Source organism: Anser brachyrhynchus (assembly GCF_964034855.1).
Source record: "Anser brachyrhynchus genome assembly, chromosome: 5".
NCBI classification, from domain to species: Eukaryota; Metazoa; Chordata; class Aves; order Anseriformes; family Anatidae; genus Anser; species Anser brachyrhynchus.
The window spans coordinates 3,626,608-3,646,272 of record NC_137699.1 but is presented as its reverse complement, the minus strand read 5'-3'; the positions used below and the strand labels follow the sequence as shown (position 1 = coordinate 3,646,272).

Sequence of the window (19,665 nt, the reverse complement as noted above, 5' to 3'; positions counted from 1 at the left end):
ATAGTGACACCCAATCTTCTGTATGTCTAATTGAAGTTTTCAAAAGGAGAGTTTTTTTGTTCTATATAGTAAGTAGATTTTCCTATGTTATTTCTAACCCTTAAATTTATATCTGTCTTTTTGTGGTTTCATAATATGCCCAGAATGTACCGAAAAGAGAAGACAAGGGAAACAAGTTTTGTCTAATTGGTAAATGAACTGCAATGTTTTCAGTATCTGTATTTAGCATGAAAACACCCATTAAAACTGCAGATTTTGCTTTCCATTTGTTTCTAGGAACTGACAAAATGTACAATTGCAATCCTATGCAATTATAATCTGATTCTGGAGGACTGTAATTTCTACCAATATGTAGAAATACAACATTTGAGTGTGAGTTTTCAATACACTGTGTGCAGGGATTAATGGCACAACCTTAATGAGAATTATGCTGCTTAATTTCTTGGATATCGTATCTATAAATACATATCCTATATTTGGCAGGTCAAAATTTTACTGAAAATCTGTAGTACTCCATGACTGGCAAAATATGCATGTAGTTTATATGATAGCTCTCCTTTGTTTTATAAAACCTGGTGCTCTATTAGCTTAGCAATTGTCAAACAATGAAAGAAAAATAATGCTCAACTCTGGTAAGAACAGTGTAGAAATAGTAGATTGGTTAAGTGCTGAAATCTCCCATTTGTTCTAATGCCTTTGGATATTTTTGTTACAATTTATGGATGATAGCTGCTTGCCAATTTAAAACAAACAAACAAAAAACCCCTGAAGTTGGCACACCCTTGTTAATCTAATTATTTTGTGCATGCCTTATATTAAAGAAATGCCTACTCTTTTTGCATCTAAAATATATGTGCAAATCTTGGAAGATTTCGAAACCAATCAGAAACAAACATCTTGCTGATTTTGTTTGGTTTGTTTTGATTTTCCTTCCTTTTCATGACTGTTTGATGGAACTGGTGAATATTTGACAACTGGTGAGTATTTGATATGTAGTTTACAAAACAGATAAAAATGAACAATTTATTATCATCTTTTTTTTTTTTTTTTGGTGTTCCACAATTTCACATGCTATAAGCATTTATTTTGCAAATATTTAGCCATGTGAGCAGTCCACTGTCTCCAGTGGCAGTATTTATGTCCAGCAATAAGAAATTTTATTAGTCTGTAGAGGATCAGAACCCTGAAACTTCTTTAAGTGGTGTGAACGTATCAGACTATTTTCAGTTGTTTTCAGATATAATGAAAATAATGATCTGGAGTCTGAAATGTCTTGCTTGGGGGACTGATGGAGTGCCTCATACAGTACCACTCAGGCTATTTATGTAAAGATTTTTTCAGACCTAGAACAGTAATTCGGAAAGGTTACTTGCAGTTAGAAATATGAATGAGTTGAGTCATGATAACTCCTAATTTTCCGTTAAATTGACAACTGTGTCAACGATAAGCTGTATATTGCTGAATTCTTAATCACAGATCCTTCAAGCTTTACAGCTCTTAAATCATGTGATTATATATTGTACAGATAATTTAGTGCAAAATGTTATTGTTAAACATTTTCAACATATTCTGGGAATTTTACATTTAAAATAGGGTAATTTTGGAGTGAGAGAGGAATGAAAAGGTTATTTGAAAAAGCATACCATGTTAACCACAGAAAAATTCTTTCAGAGGAGAGATTTTCAGCTGCAAATCCAGAGCTTTCCTAGGGGACACCAATTTCCAGTTCACTGGAACTGGGAGTCTGCTTGCAGTCTGACTCCTCTACCACAGCCTATCCTGGAATTCTCATTTCTTGCTGGCACCACACGTCCTTGGCGTGTGTCATACGTGTTACAGAGAAAAGTTTTATGTCTTGAAATGAAAGATTGCTATATCAGTTAACTGTCCAGTGCTGAAAGAAGCCAGCATTTGAGTCATACCAATGAATGACGGTAGTTTTCCAAACTGTCATGAAAAATAATACTAGTATTTTTCCATGTTCTTGCTCTCCCATTTTTGTATTTTTATGTATTTTATATATATATATATATGTATTTGTACATATGTATGTTTAGATTTCCATCAACTCTTGGAGTTTTCTGTAAGGACAAATACTGTTTTAGATTTTGTTTTTGTGATAGTTTTCATGGTAGGAGTGGGAAGCTCCATAAAACTTAAAAAGTTTTATTGAGACATATTAGCTGAACAGCTGAAATGATCCTGTTGGTTTGAGCCAGAAGAGCTCAGCCTTCTTTGTGCTTCCTACTGTTGTTTACTTCAGTACTCCTACTTAGGAAAAAGGTGCCACAGGGCGCTTGGATGTAACAAAAATGGTCACAGAGTAGTCATGACAAAGTGCAGCCAGGACTCTTCTGATTCATAATGAAGATGGAAATAACAATAAATAAATACTCTAATGGCAAATGTTTCATGTGTTTTAAATTTGTCTAATTTATTGGAAATATTTAAAGCTGGTATGCCAGACTTGGTATGTGAATTCAAATTAGCGAGTACAGTTAAAAGTTACAAAAATCAAAGATGATGATTAAAGTGTTTGTAATGTATGTATCTTAGTTTGCAACAAAAAGAAGGATGTTGCATAACAATGTTGAGACTGTTACTTGATGTGACATTTCCATGGACTTGTACATGTAGTGAATGCATTTTGCTCTTATAAGGGCTATAACATAAAAATACATGCCAGCATAGTTGGAGTTAAAGTACGATCACGGTAATACAGTAATAGCATAAGTTAGTTTTTTTTCCCCTAAAATGTGCTAAAAAGCAGTATTTCTTACTTCTTCTCATGTGTCCTATGACATAAGATTCTATATAGTATCATAACTTATTACACTTTTCTACTTCTATTGAAGTTAATTACAGACAATAAACTCAAACCAAAATGAAAAATCTATTTTCTTCAGTTCCATAAAAAAAAATAAAATAAAAAAATCCCTCGACTGGATTGTAAAGATAGTATGTGTGTGGGGAAAAAGTGACAAAATATTTTGCTTCAGTGTTAGTATTTTATCATAAGGTGACATGTATTCCCTTAAAAACTTTATTCTATAGAAACTGTAAAAGCACCTGTAACAAGGAAAAAGGAGCTTGGCTTTTTCACTTACGAGTTCTATCCGTCATAATTCTTGCCATGTTTTTCTTCAGTTTTGATGGTTAAGCAGCTAAGGGAGACTAGCTAGTCTCTTCCCCTTCACGTTTTCAATAAATTGCTCACTTAGTTTTATTATTCCTTTAAGAATCCAATAAATACATCTGTATCTTTTCCTGTCCTACATGCATAGGTAAGCGGTGGGATCTGTTAGTGAGATGCTGCATTAATGAATTGCCTCAGACAGCTCTTTCAGCAGCAGGGTAGCGGACCTACATATTTGTGCCTGTGTTTACTTGCCTATTGCAGGTAAAGTCCTTACTGTGCCCTCGCAGCACACAGCTGGGATCAGTGTTTTCTTCGTTGAACATTTAAAGAGAGAACATTAAACGCTAGTTTAATTACTTTAAAGGCCAGCATTGTTTTAGTTACTGTACCTGTAATGCTTCATCCTTGTATCATGAAGCTGTTTCCAAGGGGAGTTAAGACCTGCTAATCTTGTTTTATAGGTGTCTTGGACTGTTACACCAATTGGTGTAAAATAGGTCTAGCATGCTACACACTGGACAGAAACATGGTTAATGGAACAGCCATAAGAGAGGGAGAAAAGGGAGCCAGCAGTCATCTTATGCAGGTTTTCTCGTGATCACAGTGGTTCACAGTCCTTTCCATATTGCAGTCGCAGAGGTCTCTTTCAGGCAGCATCCTTTTCCAGTGCAGCACTACTGGCCTTGTGCTCCTCTGAGGTCCGGGCTGAGAGCTCTTGTTCTACACTGTATGTCTGAGTGCAGTCTCCTTATCCAAACAGTACTTTTCCCTAGTTTCTGCTCATTTAATTTACTGTTTGTTGTGGTAGGATGCTGTGTATATTTAAAGGGTTGATTTCCTTTTTTCCATGTATTTTACTGCTTTAATGATTAAGCTTGGTTGAATTTTGGTACTGAAATAGAGGTCAGCCTGACTGTTAGGGCTGAATATGTCTTGTGGCAGGCAGCAATGTGTTTGCAATAAACGTACTTCCTGAAAGTCATGTCATTTGTCATCTGGATCAGTCTACATTGCCAGCAGTATATCTCCAGATCAGTTGTTTTTCTTTTTTTTCCTTCCAGTTTGCTCCTATTCAGGCACTTCTTATTGATCTACTTTAAATATAATTTTAGTGTAGCTCCCATAATGCCCAAAGGCTATCCTGTGTTTGTGCTCCATCATTTGTGTTTATTAAATTCGTTTCTCTCTTATGGGACATAGATTTTCTTTCTAGCATTGCATTCAGGGTTTGTGCATGCTCAGGGAGGGGAAGAAATAGCCCAGCCATCTACTCTTCCCTTAGGTGTTGTTTTCATTACCTGCAATTTACTGCTGTGTGCTATCTTACTCACCGCTTTGTAATTGCACAGAATGAATCTGTACAAATATTAGTTCAACTGATCTTTCCAGGCCAATAGTGGCAACCCTGTAGTTCAGGTTATTTAAAACATGTAATGTGCTTTAGGGAATAGTTTTGCTTTTCCCCTCGTTAGATCTTTTCCTGGTTTCTTAGTATCCTCACCGAAAGCCATCAGCCTAGACATTTCAGATCCTAAACTGTAGCTTCTTTTTCCCAGTGACTACACTTTTGTTCTTGGAAGGCGAGTTGCAGTTTTCTGATTGAGCTCAAAGTCAGATCTCATTAATACAAAGTATATCTACTGAATCTGTAGAGCTCCTGTTGTTCCCAGCAGCACTCAGATTCTGTGGGACTGCTTTGCCCTTGGCTGGTGCTCAGTTATATATAGCCTGTAGTACACCTTTCTTCCAATATACATTTACCTGACTCTGATGTTCTTTTTATTTTGTTATTTTCTGAGTGAAATGTTTAGAAGACAATTTCTGCAATTTCTGTTGATTTCATGTGCCTCTGAAGTCATAACAGGTCTGTTTTGATGAACTGTGCAAATTAAAACATAACAAAAATGTAAGTTATGTGGTTATGCTGAGGATTTGGCTGAAATTTAGTTTAGCAATTGCCTATGTGGACTTAAAATAGCTATGAGTGTATGTTCCTGTTATGTTTCCTTTCAGTTAATCCGTTTGTGTAATTTGCTGTGTAGCTGAGATGGGCCACTGACGTTTTTTTTCTGTGTGACATCTGAAAAAGCACTTCACAGAATCTTTCACACTGTAAGGGACCTCTGTAGGTCTCCTGTCTAATATTTTGCTCAAAGCAGGGTCTGCTGTGAGGTCAGACCAGGTTGCTCAGTACTTTACTCAGTTAGGTCTTGAAAACTGCCGAGGAAGGTTATGATTAGGTCTCTCCCCGAAGCTGGCTCTTCCAGGGCTGAACAAGCACAGCTCCCTTTACTTCTCCTCACAGTATAAGTGCTCTAACCACTGACCTCCTTGGTTGCTCTCCACTGGCCTTGCTGCAGTTGATCAACATCTTTCCTGTACCAGGGAGGAAGGAAAACTGTATGGGGTCTCGCAAGCACAGAAAAAGGGAAAGATGTCTATCACTTTCTTGGATCTAATGACCACACTGCACTCAACAGAGCTTGGGATGCTGCAGTCTGCCTTTGCTGCCAGGGCACCCTGCTGGCCCATGACCAGCTTGCTGTCCACCAAGACCCCAGGTCCCATTCAGACAGACGGTCCTGTTTGTATTGTTGCAGGGGGCTCTTCCTTCCTGGGTGTAGAAGGGCAACCTAAGCTTGAATGCTCTTGCCTTACTCCTCAGTGAAGAAGGTGGTTAGACTTTTGCTTGCTTAGATAGCCCACGAAAGAAGTTACTTGTTTTGCCATAGAGATAGTAGCTGTGGGTTTTGCTCCAGATCAGATGACTGAGCAACTGCTTTGGGGTCAGCACATCTTGGTGATTCCTAGCTAGAGGGGATCCCTCACAGGCTTTCAGGAGGATATGTTTCATTTAAAAGTCTTTGATTAGGGTGTGTGTCTGATATAATAATACTCTGTAGTATGTATCTAATTCTATTCTGTGTATCTAATACATAAAAAGTGGCTTCAGGTGAACTCAGTATATGTCGTACATGGGAGAGCAGATCTTAGTTAATGCGGGAACTTGAAGTGCTGTGATTTTATAGAGAAAATTCTGGTAGGGAATTCACTGAATGTCAGTGGTTTGAAGAACCTAAGTGTGTGCCACTCCGTCTGGAGCATGACTGCAGCCTGCAGGCTCCCCAGCCTTCAGTGCTGCTGGAAAACTGGCTCCTAAAGGCTTAACAGTAACGTTATTCAGAGCAGCCGGGTTTTATGGAACTACAGAGATTTTATCGAGGTATGGAGATTACAGAGGAGTGTAATTGGCTGAACATGACAGATGGTATCCTATGAGCCAAGTGCTGTCTCTTTGCATACTTGCATTTCATGTCTTTGGAGACTTTAATGCTCAAATGGCACATTACACCCATTCATATCCTTTTGAGTCAGCTTTATTCTCAAAGATCCCATAACCTACTTCTCTTGATGCAGCAACATATCGGGTTTCTTCACAGTAAGAGTGCATGGAAAAGGTCTGGGTGATCTTGAAGATTAGTGTGGTATGGTATGTTTTTTTTTCTATTTGTTTTCATCGCCCATAGTTTTTGAATTCCAGCTGACAGTACGGCAGAAGAAATTTGAGCTGAAAATAACTAATTTTCTATTGCTTCTGGTTTAGTGTTGTAAATGGGAGTAATAATTTCTTACCCAAACCATCATCTTTTTAAAATGTAAGCTGTTTGTTTTAGGAATTTTCCCTGATCACGCATGTTTGTCTTGCTTGTACAACAGCCTCTGATTTCACATGGAGTTTTGGGGTGCTATTGCTAGTAATAATATTGCCATGAAACAGCAGAAGAAGAAAATGCAAGAGTGACACTTTTGAACAGTATAGGAAAGTTTAGTGGTAGTATGTATGTTTGTTAGTACAGGAACTTTCCTCATTGCAACTAGTGCTGGACTGCAGAGTTGTGATATGGTTTCGGACCTTTGTCCTGGCAAAAAGTTATTGCCGTGGAAAATGTTCCTCCATGAAACAGTGTCAGGAAGGAACAAAAACATTGCCTCCTTTGTGAGGCAGAAACAATAGAGCTGCTTTATGATGTCAGGCTTATTCTTAAAAAATAATATATGAATAAATTAGTGACTACATGCATCTTGCAAGTTTTAATCAAAAACATCTCATTAGTTCTTTTTCCTTGCATTGGCTTACTGAAATGTGAGCAGTTTGCACGTTCAAAGAGAAAAATTGAAGTACTCACTGTGAAATTTTATATTTGAACTAAGGCTTTTCCAGTTTTATTTAAATCAAGATCAGATCATGTGAAATTACATGAAAACGTAGCAAGTAAATTGAGGATCTTCACATAATCATTTTTAGCCTTCATCCTTAAAACCTGATTGTTTTCAAGTTTCTTTCTATTTTTTTTTTAAAGGAATATCATTTATGAAGAGGTTTAGGTATACTAAAATGTGTTCTTATATTTTTTCTTCTTTATGACATGCAGCAGTTTAGAAATCCTGTTTGTCTTAAAGAGTGGTATAAAAAGTAATACTTTGACAAAAAGGCAATTTTTCATGTAATGTGGTTCCCTTTAGAAAATAGGATGGGGGACAGTTGATTCAAATGCCATGTTACAATTTGAAAATAATGCTATCTATATTTTAATATGCTCAAATCCTGTGGGTCTTGGACCTGTCTGCCAATATGAATCTCTACAATATATAGCTGTAGGCTTAACTTCTTCTTAAGCCCAACATACAGTAAACTATAAAAGTTTACTATAAAAGTTTATATAAGTTGCTCAATTTGAGCATAGATGGATGAATCTCGTTTGAATCACTATCTACAAGGAAATATATACACGCTCTGATTTGTTAACTGAATTTGGACTAGACTGTATTACTGCAGACCTGAAATACTTTAAACAATATAATCCACAGTGTTAAAATGCTTTTCCTTTTTAAATGGGGTCAAAGTAATGGCAAAGATGCTAGGTGGATACTTGATACTTGGTCAAATAGAAGTAAAAATGAGTTTTGTGGATCTTCAGGATGCTTCAGTATGCTCAGCGGATTGTTAATATGCGTGAGTTCTCTTCAGCAACGTAATTTTCATGAATTATAAAGTTTATTTCTCTGTTAAGACTGACTGAGTTTCATGCTACTGCTGGGATTTTCTAGCATCCCATCAAACATGTAGGCAGAATTGTTCTAACTGCTTCAATCTCTATGAAATTATTTCCTGTAGTGATCCTGCTGTGTTGCAGCTGTAGTTTTTGCACTGCACTGGACCTTTGGTCTGTGGCCATCCCGTTTATTTTGACCATGGAGCAATAAAACCACTGCTGCTTCTGAATCTGTGCAGGATGGTCTGGGTCCTCTCCGTGCACACAGCCTGGGGTGCAGACAATGCTGTTGCCCTGCTCCCCTTCTTCCAGGAGGAAGAACAATGGGTTTCTGTTCTTTTCAAAGACCAGAAGGGGCAAAGACTGCTGCTCCTAGACTTTGGTGTTTTCCAAAGAAAGGAAAGGGTAAATTTGCTGTGTTTCAGCTCCTGGAGCATCTGCCAGAGTACGTGAACTGCCAGATGCAGGGGCAGGATCATCTGCTAGATCTTTCTGCAAGGCTTCACTGTGTGAGGAAGGATCACTTCAGTGGTGGCAACACTCTTGCACCTCAGAGTCCGCTGCAGTTGTTTTTAAAGCAGCAAGAGGGCCTGATGGAATTGATCTAGAAATAAATAAAGCATTTTGTTTGTTTGTTTGTTTTAAGCCTAATATCCCTTTATGGTAAATCTTGGAAGTTGCCCAGTCTCAGGAGAGTTCTTTCACTGAAAATCAGGGAATGTGAAATACTGGCTGTTAATCAGCAATTCCAAGGTTCATTAGTCCCGTGGAAAATAGTAACAAAGAGCACAGTCTCAAACTAGAGTGTTCTGCTATTATAACTGAAGAATATCTAAGCTGCACTGGATCCTTTTCTTCTTTGGGCCTGCATAAGTATTATTTAGGCATCAAGAAAGGGCAAAACTACAGGTTTTCAGTGATGCTGGCATTAAGTAACTGTTAAAATAAAGTTGGTGGTATTTTGATTACTTATAAGGCCCTGTCTATGCTGTGAAGGATGCAGGAGAATGATGTAGCTCTCTGGTGGCAGTAAGGCATTCTAGTACAATTCCAGAGATCTGAAGGGAGAGAGAATTGACGAAATAACTGTATTCCGATGAACGTTGGTATCAGTGAAGAAAGCTGGCATTCAATTCTAGTCGTTGAGCATTGCAGCTTAAATAATGTGAGGGTAAGGCTTGCAGTTAAATGTATACTTACAACAAGATTGTGGAAAACAACCCAGAACTTTATAAAATATCGAGTCACGCAAGGAAAGGCAGAAGTTGCAGAAGAATTTCTCAGCTGGTTCTCAAGGCATTGCTGCTCTTGGTGTCAGCTTCAATTGCATGTATTCAGAGGCTTTAAAAACTGTGCCTTGGAGTAAAAGTGTTATATGGAGAGGTGTTTTCGTGTTGTGGCATCCACAGTTTCTGGATGGAAGTTCATTTCTTTGGCAGTCCTTCAGCATGTCTGATAGTTGCTTTGCATTCATGGAATGCTGAATCAATGCAAATCACACCCTTCCTCTGCCTGGTGCTTGCTGTGGTGTTACTCACACAGCCACGTTTACTGTAGTAAGGTTCAGGCGTAAAGAGACCTGTGGAGCTGTGCTTGTTTACCTGACCCTGAGATTAGCTTGTTGTGGCTTCCCGGGGGTCACGGGAGGTTCAGAACAGGACCGAGGACCTTTCCCTGCTCCATTGTTCCACGCAGTGTGTTATGCCAGGATGTGCTACAATGGGAAAGCAGAGGAAGCTAGAAACATCCTGAGTGCTTAGACACCTTGTCTGTGATAGGGATTTTAAAATTATAGCCAATCTAGCGTAGCACTGAAACCATTATATTCACATAAAGATAATTACTGAACTGGTGCTTTATGGGAATGTCTGAGAAGTTTATATATATCTCATTTAATGTATCTGAGGGAGTCAGCACAGCCTGATTTATAAAGCAGAAGATGAGAGAAGAGATCAGAGTTTTCTCCTTAGCTCCGCAAATGACTGGTGGAGTGGAGCAGTATTGGCCCTTGACCTCTCTGACTATTACAGCTGTCTATGTGTTGCTGCCTCTGCAGTTCTTAGGATCTGTACTATCATCGTTACATGTTTTGGGCTTTTTTCAAGCATTATCTTAAATGAGGAGGATTTGTTCAGGCCATTAGGCCTGAAAGTTTATACTTGGCATCTCTTACTCAACTGTTAGTCCAAAGGTATCTCTTTGGGTAGTTTTACTTTCTTAACGAAGAATGCTTGATATAAAGCAGAACACTTTTGTGAGAGTGTTGTGGGTTTTTGTTTGTTTGTTTTTGTGGTTTTTTTTTGTTTTTTTTTTTTTTTTCTCTAGTACGTTACTTCTACAAGAGACTGCATAAGTTCCTTCCCCAGGTGCTTGTACAGTGTAGTTTCATTTTTTAGAACATCAGCCTTTGCAAGATAACAACCATTGTATAATCTTTAAAGGCTGATGCTACCAATAATGCCTAATTATAGGTCTTGATAAAGCTGGTATTGGAAAGGTGACCATTTGGATGCCAATATTAGCTCTGCTAACTCTTATAATGGTGATTGTCTCCCAGAGAGTATATATTAATATGTGGGAAGTCACATTTTTTGATATTTCCATTGCAATACAATTTGGTTGTATGTATGTCAGAATCCAGGTTTGTTTGTCCTGGGTTGCTTTTTTTTTCTTTTTAATCGTTAAGAATGATTATAGGAAAGAGGCTTTATTATTATTTTATTTTTAAGTGCTGTAAGAGGAAATTAATTCTACTTGTAAGGCTATTTTGTTGTTGTTCTATAGCACTATATTCCTTGTAGGCGATATATTATTGTTTAAAAGGTTTAATTATCTATGTTCAAAGTTTAACCATAATGTTCTTACAATAGAAACCTTTGTTTTCCAGAAAAATAAAGCGTAGTCAGTAGTTTGATAAAATATATCATAAAAATAATTTTCTGATTGCAATGCCATTAGTTTTTAACATCTAAATAATGAAAACAATTGAATGCACAGGAGCTAATCTGCCAACTAGTAACAATTAGCAGGAAGAAATAAGGCAGTGGCACAATACCGTTTGTCTCGACAGTCTCTAGAAGTTGAGTGCATGGCAGTAAGTGCAACTTTTCAGGTATTCGGGAATAAATTCTGATTTTCAGCGTGCAAAAATTAGACGGTTAATTTTCCTAAGGCAATTTTAAATACTGCTGAGTTGCTAAGCATATCTCTAACACTCTTCAGTTTTTGTATGCTTTGTATGCAAATTTTTACTCAAATCCCATTGCGGCATACATTGACATTTTCATTAGAAGACAGTGGAGAAGAAAACAAGCTGTAGACTGTGGATTTTGCATTTCTTTGTGATCTGGCTGAATATAAACTTTTTATTGAGGCTCATGTGAACCGGAGTTTTTCTTGTTTTTTCACGGACTGCATTTAAGTTCTCTTGAGCCAACTTTTGCAAGTTGGGACAGGCAAACTTCTATGGAGCCCAGTGGAAGTTTTACATAAGTAACTCTTGAGAGAGTTGGCTTCAGTGATTGCTGTTTGGTGTTTATTTTGAGTGATAAATTTGTTCTAATTATGTACTTGTTTTCTTTGCAGTGTTCTGGATGATGAGGGAAGCAGCCTGCGTCAGCAGAAGCTTGACAGGCAGGTAAGATTTTGGAGGGGACTTTCTTGCTTTAAGTCTAAAACTTGGAGTACTGAAATCTGCAACACATATACCTGGTAATCAATAGATACATCCTGCAAGAAAATTATATCCTCTGATTAGGGAATGCAAATGAGAAGTCTGTGGAGGTTACAGCTTATGTAGAAGTCTAACTTCTGAGATTTTTCTTATGACCGCAGTTTGAGTGATTATCGTTTCCACTGTCTTGGACTTGTTTTAAGCTGACTTAAAATGTGTTCTCCATCTGATGGACCAGAAAGGGCAAGAGGTTCTGGCATACATGTCAGCTAGCAGAGGTTTACCATAGAGTTTTTACATCTTTTCCTTTTTGTTCCATGGATTTAACCCTTGTGTAATTAGTAAACTAGTGGCATTATGTGCCACGTTGTCTATTTTGCTACTGTTTTCCTACATGATGCATACATAAAGTGATTCAGAATCTCTTCCCTGAAATCTCCGGGAATTTTGCCATTAAATTTTAATGGGCTTTGAGGTTTCCATTTCACCTTTGATTATTTTGTGGTGCCTTTTCCATGAACCTTTGTCATGTTTATAGTCAAATCTTGTGAGTTTAATTTTATGTTGTTACATCCATTTTTTCTCCCATCGTTTTATTAGCTTGCATGTCTACCAGAATCTCATTTTCAAATTCAAATTCTTTGTACTTATGCCATAATCCTGCACCAGATTCTGACCTTTATGGAGTCATGTTAGAGTGTTCCAGACAACTTATGGAGCTGAAAGACTCCATTCTCCATTCTTGTTCTTCAGTTTTATTGCATTTCCCTTCTAAAAGCAAAAAAAAAATCACTGTATAGGAGCAGGGAGATGGCAAGGAAATGGGTACATAAAATTAATAGCTCTGGTCTCAGGGGTTATGGAGGAGGTCTCAAACAGAGAGGTGCCTGTGGTGCCATTGGATGCTGAACAAAGCATCTGGGAGAAGAGACTTTTTAGGCTGCTAGGATAATTCCTTGCTTCCTATCAGTATTGCTTTGGTTTTCCACAGGTGTAACTGGGAAATTCAAGTGTTTAATTAAAGTTCATCTTGTATAGTTGTTAGACTAGGCTCATGTCCAGCATTATCATTTGATTCTAGTTTGCAGATTCTGCTCTTGATTTACAGAAACTTAAATTGGCATCTGCATGCCTCATGCCCTTGCTCACCCTCGCATTGCTTCACAGCCAGTACTCTCACACTGTTGTTTTCCCAAGGGTTATTTCCAAGCAAGCTCTGACAGCTGGTAGACTGCTCAGAAAGATCTATTTTAATTATTTGCTGTTTGCAGCAGAAGGTGTTTTAGCAGTGGGTTGGTGGTGTGTTTTTTTTTTTTTTTTGGAAAGATTTTCTATAACCCAATATAACCCAATATCCCACTTGCCAATTCCCACCACTTTAAAACTTGGAAGGTGTAAAGATATCCATTGTTTTTAATCATAGATTGCTGTTGTTTGGAGTCCAGTAACAGATGCTTTTCTTTGTATTTCCCTCAGCGAGCACTGCTAGAACAGAAGCAGAAAAAAAAACGCCAGGAGCCATTAATGGTTCAGTCCAACGTGGACAGTCGCACAAGAACACGCAGAACGAAACATTCAGAAGAACAAGCGCCATTGGTTGAATCATATCTTAACAGCAACAGCAGCACCATATATCATGGTATATGAATATCACCTACTGCATGCATATTTACTGCAAGTCATAGTATAATGCTCTCAAAGTTAAGTTTATGCTATAAGGACAAAGGGGTAGTTTAAGTAAATCAACAAAACAAATTTCCTCTCCTTGCTTTTCACTCATAATAGCTTATCAAAGGTACTGAAATGTTATCTAAGAAATAGTATTGTATGGTACAGAGGTACTGTCCTTTCAGTAGAGTGAAGTTTTAATTTTCACAGCTCAGAAAAACAGACATTATCATGCTATAAATGGTAACATATTTCTTATCTACATTAATTGAACTAGATGTTGCAACAGTTTGCACCATAGTGGACTTTAGTGGACTTTCTGACTTAAGTGAGATTAACTGTTCTCTTAAGGTAAAACATGACCCTTCCTGTTACGTTATAGCACACCATTTACGGGAATACTTACTAATCTCTTCTCCTTAAATCAGTTTGTTCTACATTTTTATCTCAAACCTTTTCAATATTTCACAAGCTTTCAGAGAAGCAAAAAGATACGGTAACATTTCTCATATACAACCTAGTTTGTTAATCTTTTGGGGATAGCTGTCCTTGCAATAAACTGTGCAGTTAGCAAAAGCCAATTTAGGAGAATTTAGTTACTTAATAAAGTGTTTTATCACCTTGTAAAACCCTTTGTTAGGAACATTGCTCTTGAAAATATTATAAGAACTCCAGAAGTATCCTTTTTTGGTGTGGTCTTCTCTGGGCATGTGCTTAGTGTCTTAGGATACAGCGTTTGCATGGTATGTAGTTAGGTTTTAATGACCATTTTTAACTACAGTATTCAGCTTCGGGGTTGGCACTTTTTTTTTTCCCCTTCAATGAAAACATTTGTATGTGGGAGTGTCGGATGCATGAGACATCTGGGCTGTTTCTAAAGAACTATTCTGCTCTTTTCCGTTCATTTGTTTCTGTTATGGGCATGCAGATTTTAAGTTAAGAATGACTCTTTGATGGGATTTAACGGCCTTCTGAATGAACTACATTGCTTGGATGAGCATGTTTGTTAAATCAATTCCTGTACAGCAAATGCTACAAAAAGAACACTTCTTTCTACCTATCCTCCTCCTCCTCCTCTACTCTTTTTTCCTTGTATTGATTCTGCATAGCACAAAAGCACTTGTTGATTTCAACAAATAATTGGATGCCTGTATGGTGATATCTCTATGGTACTTTACTCAAAGTAGGTCAGAGACAACGTCTCAGCAATTCTGAGATGTTTGGTTTTCTGCGCTAGGAAATTCTCTTTCATACACTCCCATAGCTTATTCTGATGCAGTTATCTGTGCTGCAGTGGTTCCCTGATGGGCAACTCTATACTGGAGTAAAAACTGATTTCAGTCCAGAATAATTACCAGAGAGATGAGTAAAAAGTCAAGGTCACTTTTTTTCTGGAATAGAACATTGGCCTGGGGAGCCATTTGTAAGTAGATATAGTGGAACAACATACTTTGCTAGTTAAGCTGATCATATTTTTTTTTCTGTATGAAAGAGCTCTTAGCTGATTCTGATTCTCTGCAGGGAGCTGCATGATGATTGCTGCTAGTCCTCTGGTCGCACATGTATTTTGCTTCACCTAGCTTGAAGTACACATAAATCTAAGATGCAATAGGATGGAGGGATATTAGTTACAGGCAGTGGCTGAGCTCAGCTGGGGCAGCTCACGTGGGATAATACAGATGTGGCTTTTCTATACACGTGTTGCTCAGGATTGAAGATGCTGGAACCAGTTTCATTCAGTAATAAACAGAGCAGTTACAGGGCTCTTTCAAGTTTCATTTTATTTAGTTTAATAAATAAGGAAATGGCTCTGCTGAAAGCCTGTCACCACAGAGTGAGGAAGAGCATTGCCAGCATCACCATACTTTTTCCTAGATACTTTCAGAACAGAGAGGTGACGAGGCGGTAGGATGAGATGGTCTATGTTCTCTGGGTGCCACGTGGTTCTCAAGGAGACAGTTGCCCTTCCACTGAAGAAGTGGATCAGATCTGCAGAATTCACTGTTCACAGAAAATCCCCAGAAATAATTTCTTCTCAGTTCTTGCTTTTCAGTTCCTGCTTATGTTTCACCTACAAGTAAGAATTTTCAGATCCTGCAGCTTGCAAATGACTTGCAAGTTGTAATATTTCTTTTTAAAACCTTTGGGTTATTGTTATATTGGCTAATAAACCAATGACAGTAACAGTATTTGTGTTATCTGCAGAAAGTGACATTAATTAGATTGAACAGGTCAACCAAAGTTAAAATGAATCCTTGACGCTCCAGTACATGAGTGGTTGGTTTGAGCTGGAGTATTAGCCAGAGGTAATGCCAGCTTGCCAGGTAAGTACTGGGAAATGTGGCAGCATCTGTAGATCAATAGGACCAAGCATGCAGGAAATTGCTTTAATTATTTGGAAGGGGTTATAGGGATATACTTAATGGGAAAAGAACCTCTTGTTATGTAATCTGTTCACCTTGGAACACAGGCAAACTTACAGAAGAAATACTTTCATGACAGCATTTCTAGATAAGTCCATGACAAAACTGAGTAGGTAAAGGTAACAGAAAGTTTTCATGTCAGATTAATACAGTGGCCTTTTTTATTTGCACTGAAATTAAGTTATTAATATAGTTTTGGGACCATGCTTGTAGGTTAGACTCTAAATTATCTGCCTGCTATTTCAAGCAATAAATATCCTTTCATTAATTTCTGTGATATTTGGCTCCAGTTGCTACTATTACAAACAAAGCCACTCTTTGGAACTCCTTGGTATTCTTGCACTCTCAAATAAAGCCACTCTTTGTTACTATTGCAGTACCAAATACAACTATGACACTATTTCATCATTACAAATAGCTAAATAAGAACTAATATCAATGTTTTGTATTGCAATTAGCTTTACATTGTATATAAAAGAAGACAAAGTCATTTATTAAGTGGAGTAAATTTAATCCAGTGTAAGATAAATAGCAAATTGCTTCGTCTTCTCTTTCTTGTGTCCTAGTTTATTTTCAGTTCAGTGTCCTTCAGAAGGCATATTGCTACTTGCTTGTTTAAAGTTTTTATTAAATGTTGCTTGCTATTTTGTAATGCCTTACAGTCACATCTGCTAGTTTGTTTTCATATAACTTTACACCCCTTATTTTGATTTTTTTTAAAAAAACTTGAACAAACATTTTAGTGTGATATGACATTGCAAAATTCTGCTATAAGTACAGCTTTTTCAGTCTGGATTGCAAATACATATCAAGCCTTCCTAAAACCAAGTAACATGCAGAGATACGCTGCTTACTGAAACAGTTTAATTACACTATTTAATTACATTTAATGCAAATGATGAAAGACCATTTTTACAGGGAAGAGTAATTTTATTTCTATGAAAATGGTGAATTTCCACTGGGGAGAGATTTTTCTTTTCACAGCTCTGAGGAAGGCAGAGATTTGAATGAGTGCCAGATATGCTTTCATTAATATTAACATATTTTGTTGCAGCTGTGGCTTTTTCTTTTTTCTTTTTAACTTGGAATTAAAAATGTTTTCAATTAGAAACCCTCTGAATAATTTTCATGGCAACTTCCAATTTACAGATTTCGATTAACCATGTGTTAAAAAGCAAAATTACTTCCTTACTTTTCTTTTTTGACATTTGGCAACACATCTAGATATAATGGTTGTCTGGTTTCTTGAAGAGCAGACTTTAGGTAAAAGTCATAGCTCTGGATTGTTAAGTTTGATGTGTCATTCTGCTCTTTTACCACGAATGGTGAGAGAGGGTTTTCTGATGAGTGCCAAGCTGCCAACTTACAAGATGGCATCAATTAACCATTCTTTTAAAAACACATGTATTTGAGTGTTCATCAAATCTGTGTGTTGCATCCCTGTGTTTCACTGACCTTGAAATGAGGTGTTAGTTTATTTTTTGAAGACAGCCGGGAATGTTCTGTGCACAAGACTATTAATATTGAGAGATCGGGCAGCACTCCAAGTATCATGTGGGCAAAACACTTAACTCCCAATAAGCATATATTCTGAAATCTCCCTTTTGGCCGCAGTCTCTTTACCATTCATCCTTTAAAGCATCTTCTTAATTTATTAACAGTCATTACCGTGCTAGTACATTTCCAAAATAAACTAACCCTGTAGCAGCAGAGAACAGCAGGTAGCAAGTGGTTTAGAAGTCTTTTTGTGGTTCTTTGCACTGGAAAATTGAAGGAAGTTTAGAGGCAACTGAGAGAAGTTGCTTGAAAAACACCCTTCTCTTTGCTTTAAACTGCTACTTAAAATATATTTACTTGTTACAACTCAGCGTCAGGGAAGTAGCAGGAGTCTGCAGCTCCCAAAGGGACAGGGAGCCTGGTCACAAGGGTGACCCCAGCACAGGCAGTACCCTTAGGGATGGGGCATCATCCCACCAGGTCCGAATGCAGCTGGCAGAGCTGGCTGCTGCTAACAGCATCCTCTGCAATCCCAGATGCAGCAAGGGATGAACCGGAGTCCCCCCAGACTGCCAGACAGGGTAGAAGGTGATGAGGCCAGGAGTCAAGTCTGCAGTGTACACACAAGGGGTCTATTGAGTGGATGAGCTACCTACACTGTGCCACCAGGGTCATCCCAGGAACCACAGCTGGAGACCAATGCCATAGCCCTGACTGAGCTGAGACCGATCCCTCTGTGGGCAGGGCGTGGGTGGAGGCCACAAGGGAGGCTCGTCAGGGCAATTAAAGCCTATTAATGCCTCAGGGCCCTGGCACTCAAAATAATTATGTTATTTCTTGCTGTCCTTAATCTTCCTGGTAGAGGCTTTTCATGGATAATTTTATCTTTCCTTATTAGTTGTCTACTTTCCCAAAGAGTCTGATTCATTGCTATTAGCTCTCCATTTCACATGCTGCCTTTTCTTCTCTGCTCAGTGGTCAGACAGCAGATGCCTGGGAGTTAAGAGGAAGCTTTTGTTTAATTCATTCCTTTGTTCTTTCAAAGAAAGTCTCCTTATGGCAATGAGCTTTTGATAATGTCCTCAAGCACCAGCAAGTTCTCCTGTGTGCTTGTTCTTCTTCTCTCAGCCCGTTCACATGCAGCTTCACTTATGAGTATTTTCACCTTTGTAAAATCAGCCTGGTCAGTGCATCAGTGTTAGCTACAGAAACTGCAAGGAGTCACAGTGACATTACGGGTGATAAAATTTTTTGAGTCTGGAATCTGACAGTAAGGTGCTAGTTGCAGGGGCAATGCCTTTGATTATAAGCATTTTGAATCAGAAAGCAAATATTTGTTAAGTAATCAAATAGTACATAACACACTAGCGTCCTTGCCCTAATTCAGGCCCTTGTATTTAACTGATTTTATCATCAATGTTTTTTGTTTTTGTTTGTAGGCCTTCTATATAAAACTGATAAAAAATATTTCATTTTACTCTAAAATATGGTGGTATTGCCCATCTTCTGGATACTTATAGGATCCATTGACTTCTAGATAAGTGTAAAATTGCTAAGTTAGTATCATAATCTAAGTTGATTTAAAAAAAAATGACAGCTCAAATAAGCATTAATATTCACTAAGGCTAATGTTACAAAGAAAAGTAGCAAGACATTTCTATGGTGAAATGGAAGAGCATCTCAGACAACAGTAGGAAAAGGACAACTAATTTGCACTGATTTGTTAAAGTATGCTCTTGACTGAACTGTGTTTTAGCTTTCTTTGCATGACACTCATGCTGGATTTCACTTTTACCATGAGAGGACATTAATAAAAAGAGTGGATATTTGCTTTATTGAATTGAGCCAATGATGTGCACCACATAACTTATCCATCTAGTTCAGCTTCTTTCTACCTGACGTGTTTTCCAGGCAGACTGTGAAGTGTTTTTAATGTATCCATTTCTTTGTGAGTGTGATTTTTCACTTTTTTCATTCTACGTATAAGGTACCAATCAAAAATATTGTTTTCTTTTAGTGCATGGCATTTTTATGTGAGAGGGATTGGTAAGTTATGATTGATCGTTTTTGTTTCTTCCTCTAAGATTGGAAGAGTGTACAAAGTACTCATATCAAGAAAAATGGGCATGCAAATGAAAAAGAAAAAAATCTGCATTTTCATTGCTTGGTACTTTGAAACTAATTTCCTGCGTGAACTTACATTCATAAAGG

At 37.7% G+C, this 19,665-nt stretch overlaps 1 protein-coding gene across 15 annotated transcripts in view; it reads left to right on the top strand.

Annotated features, from left to right (window-relative positions):
* TUB (TUB bipartite transcription factor) overlaps positions 1-19,665 on the top strand; it is a 148,152-nt gene that overhangs the window by 99,018 nt on the left and 29,469 nt on the right. For all 15 annotated transcript variants that reach the window (XM_080595834.1, XM_080595843.1, XM_080595835.1 and 12 more), the window contains 2 exons: positions 11,779-11,830; positions 13,343-13,505. In XM_080595834.1, coding sequence (XP_080451960.1) covers positions 11,779-11,830; positions 13,343-13,505 — 215 coding nt within the window. The remainder of the gene's footprint in view (positions 1-11,778; positions 11,831-13,342; positions 13,506-19,665) is intronic.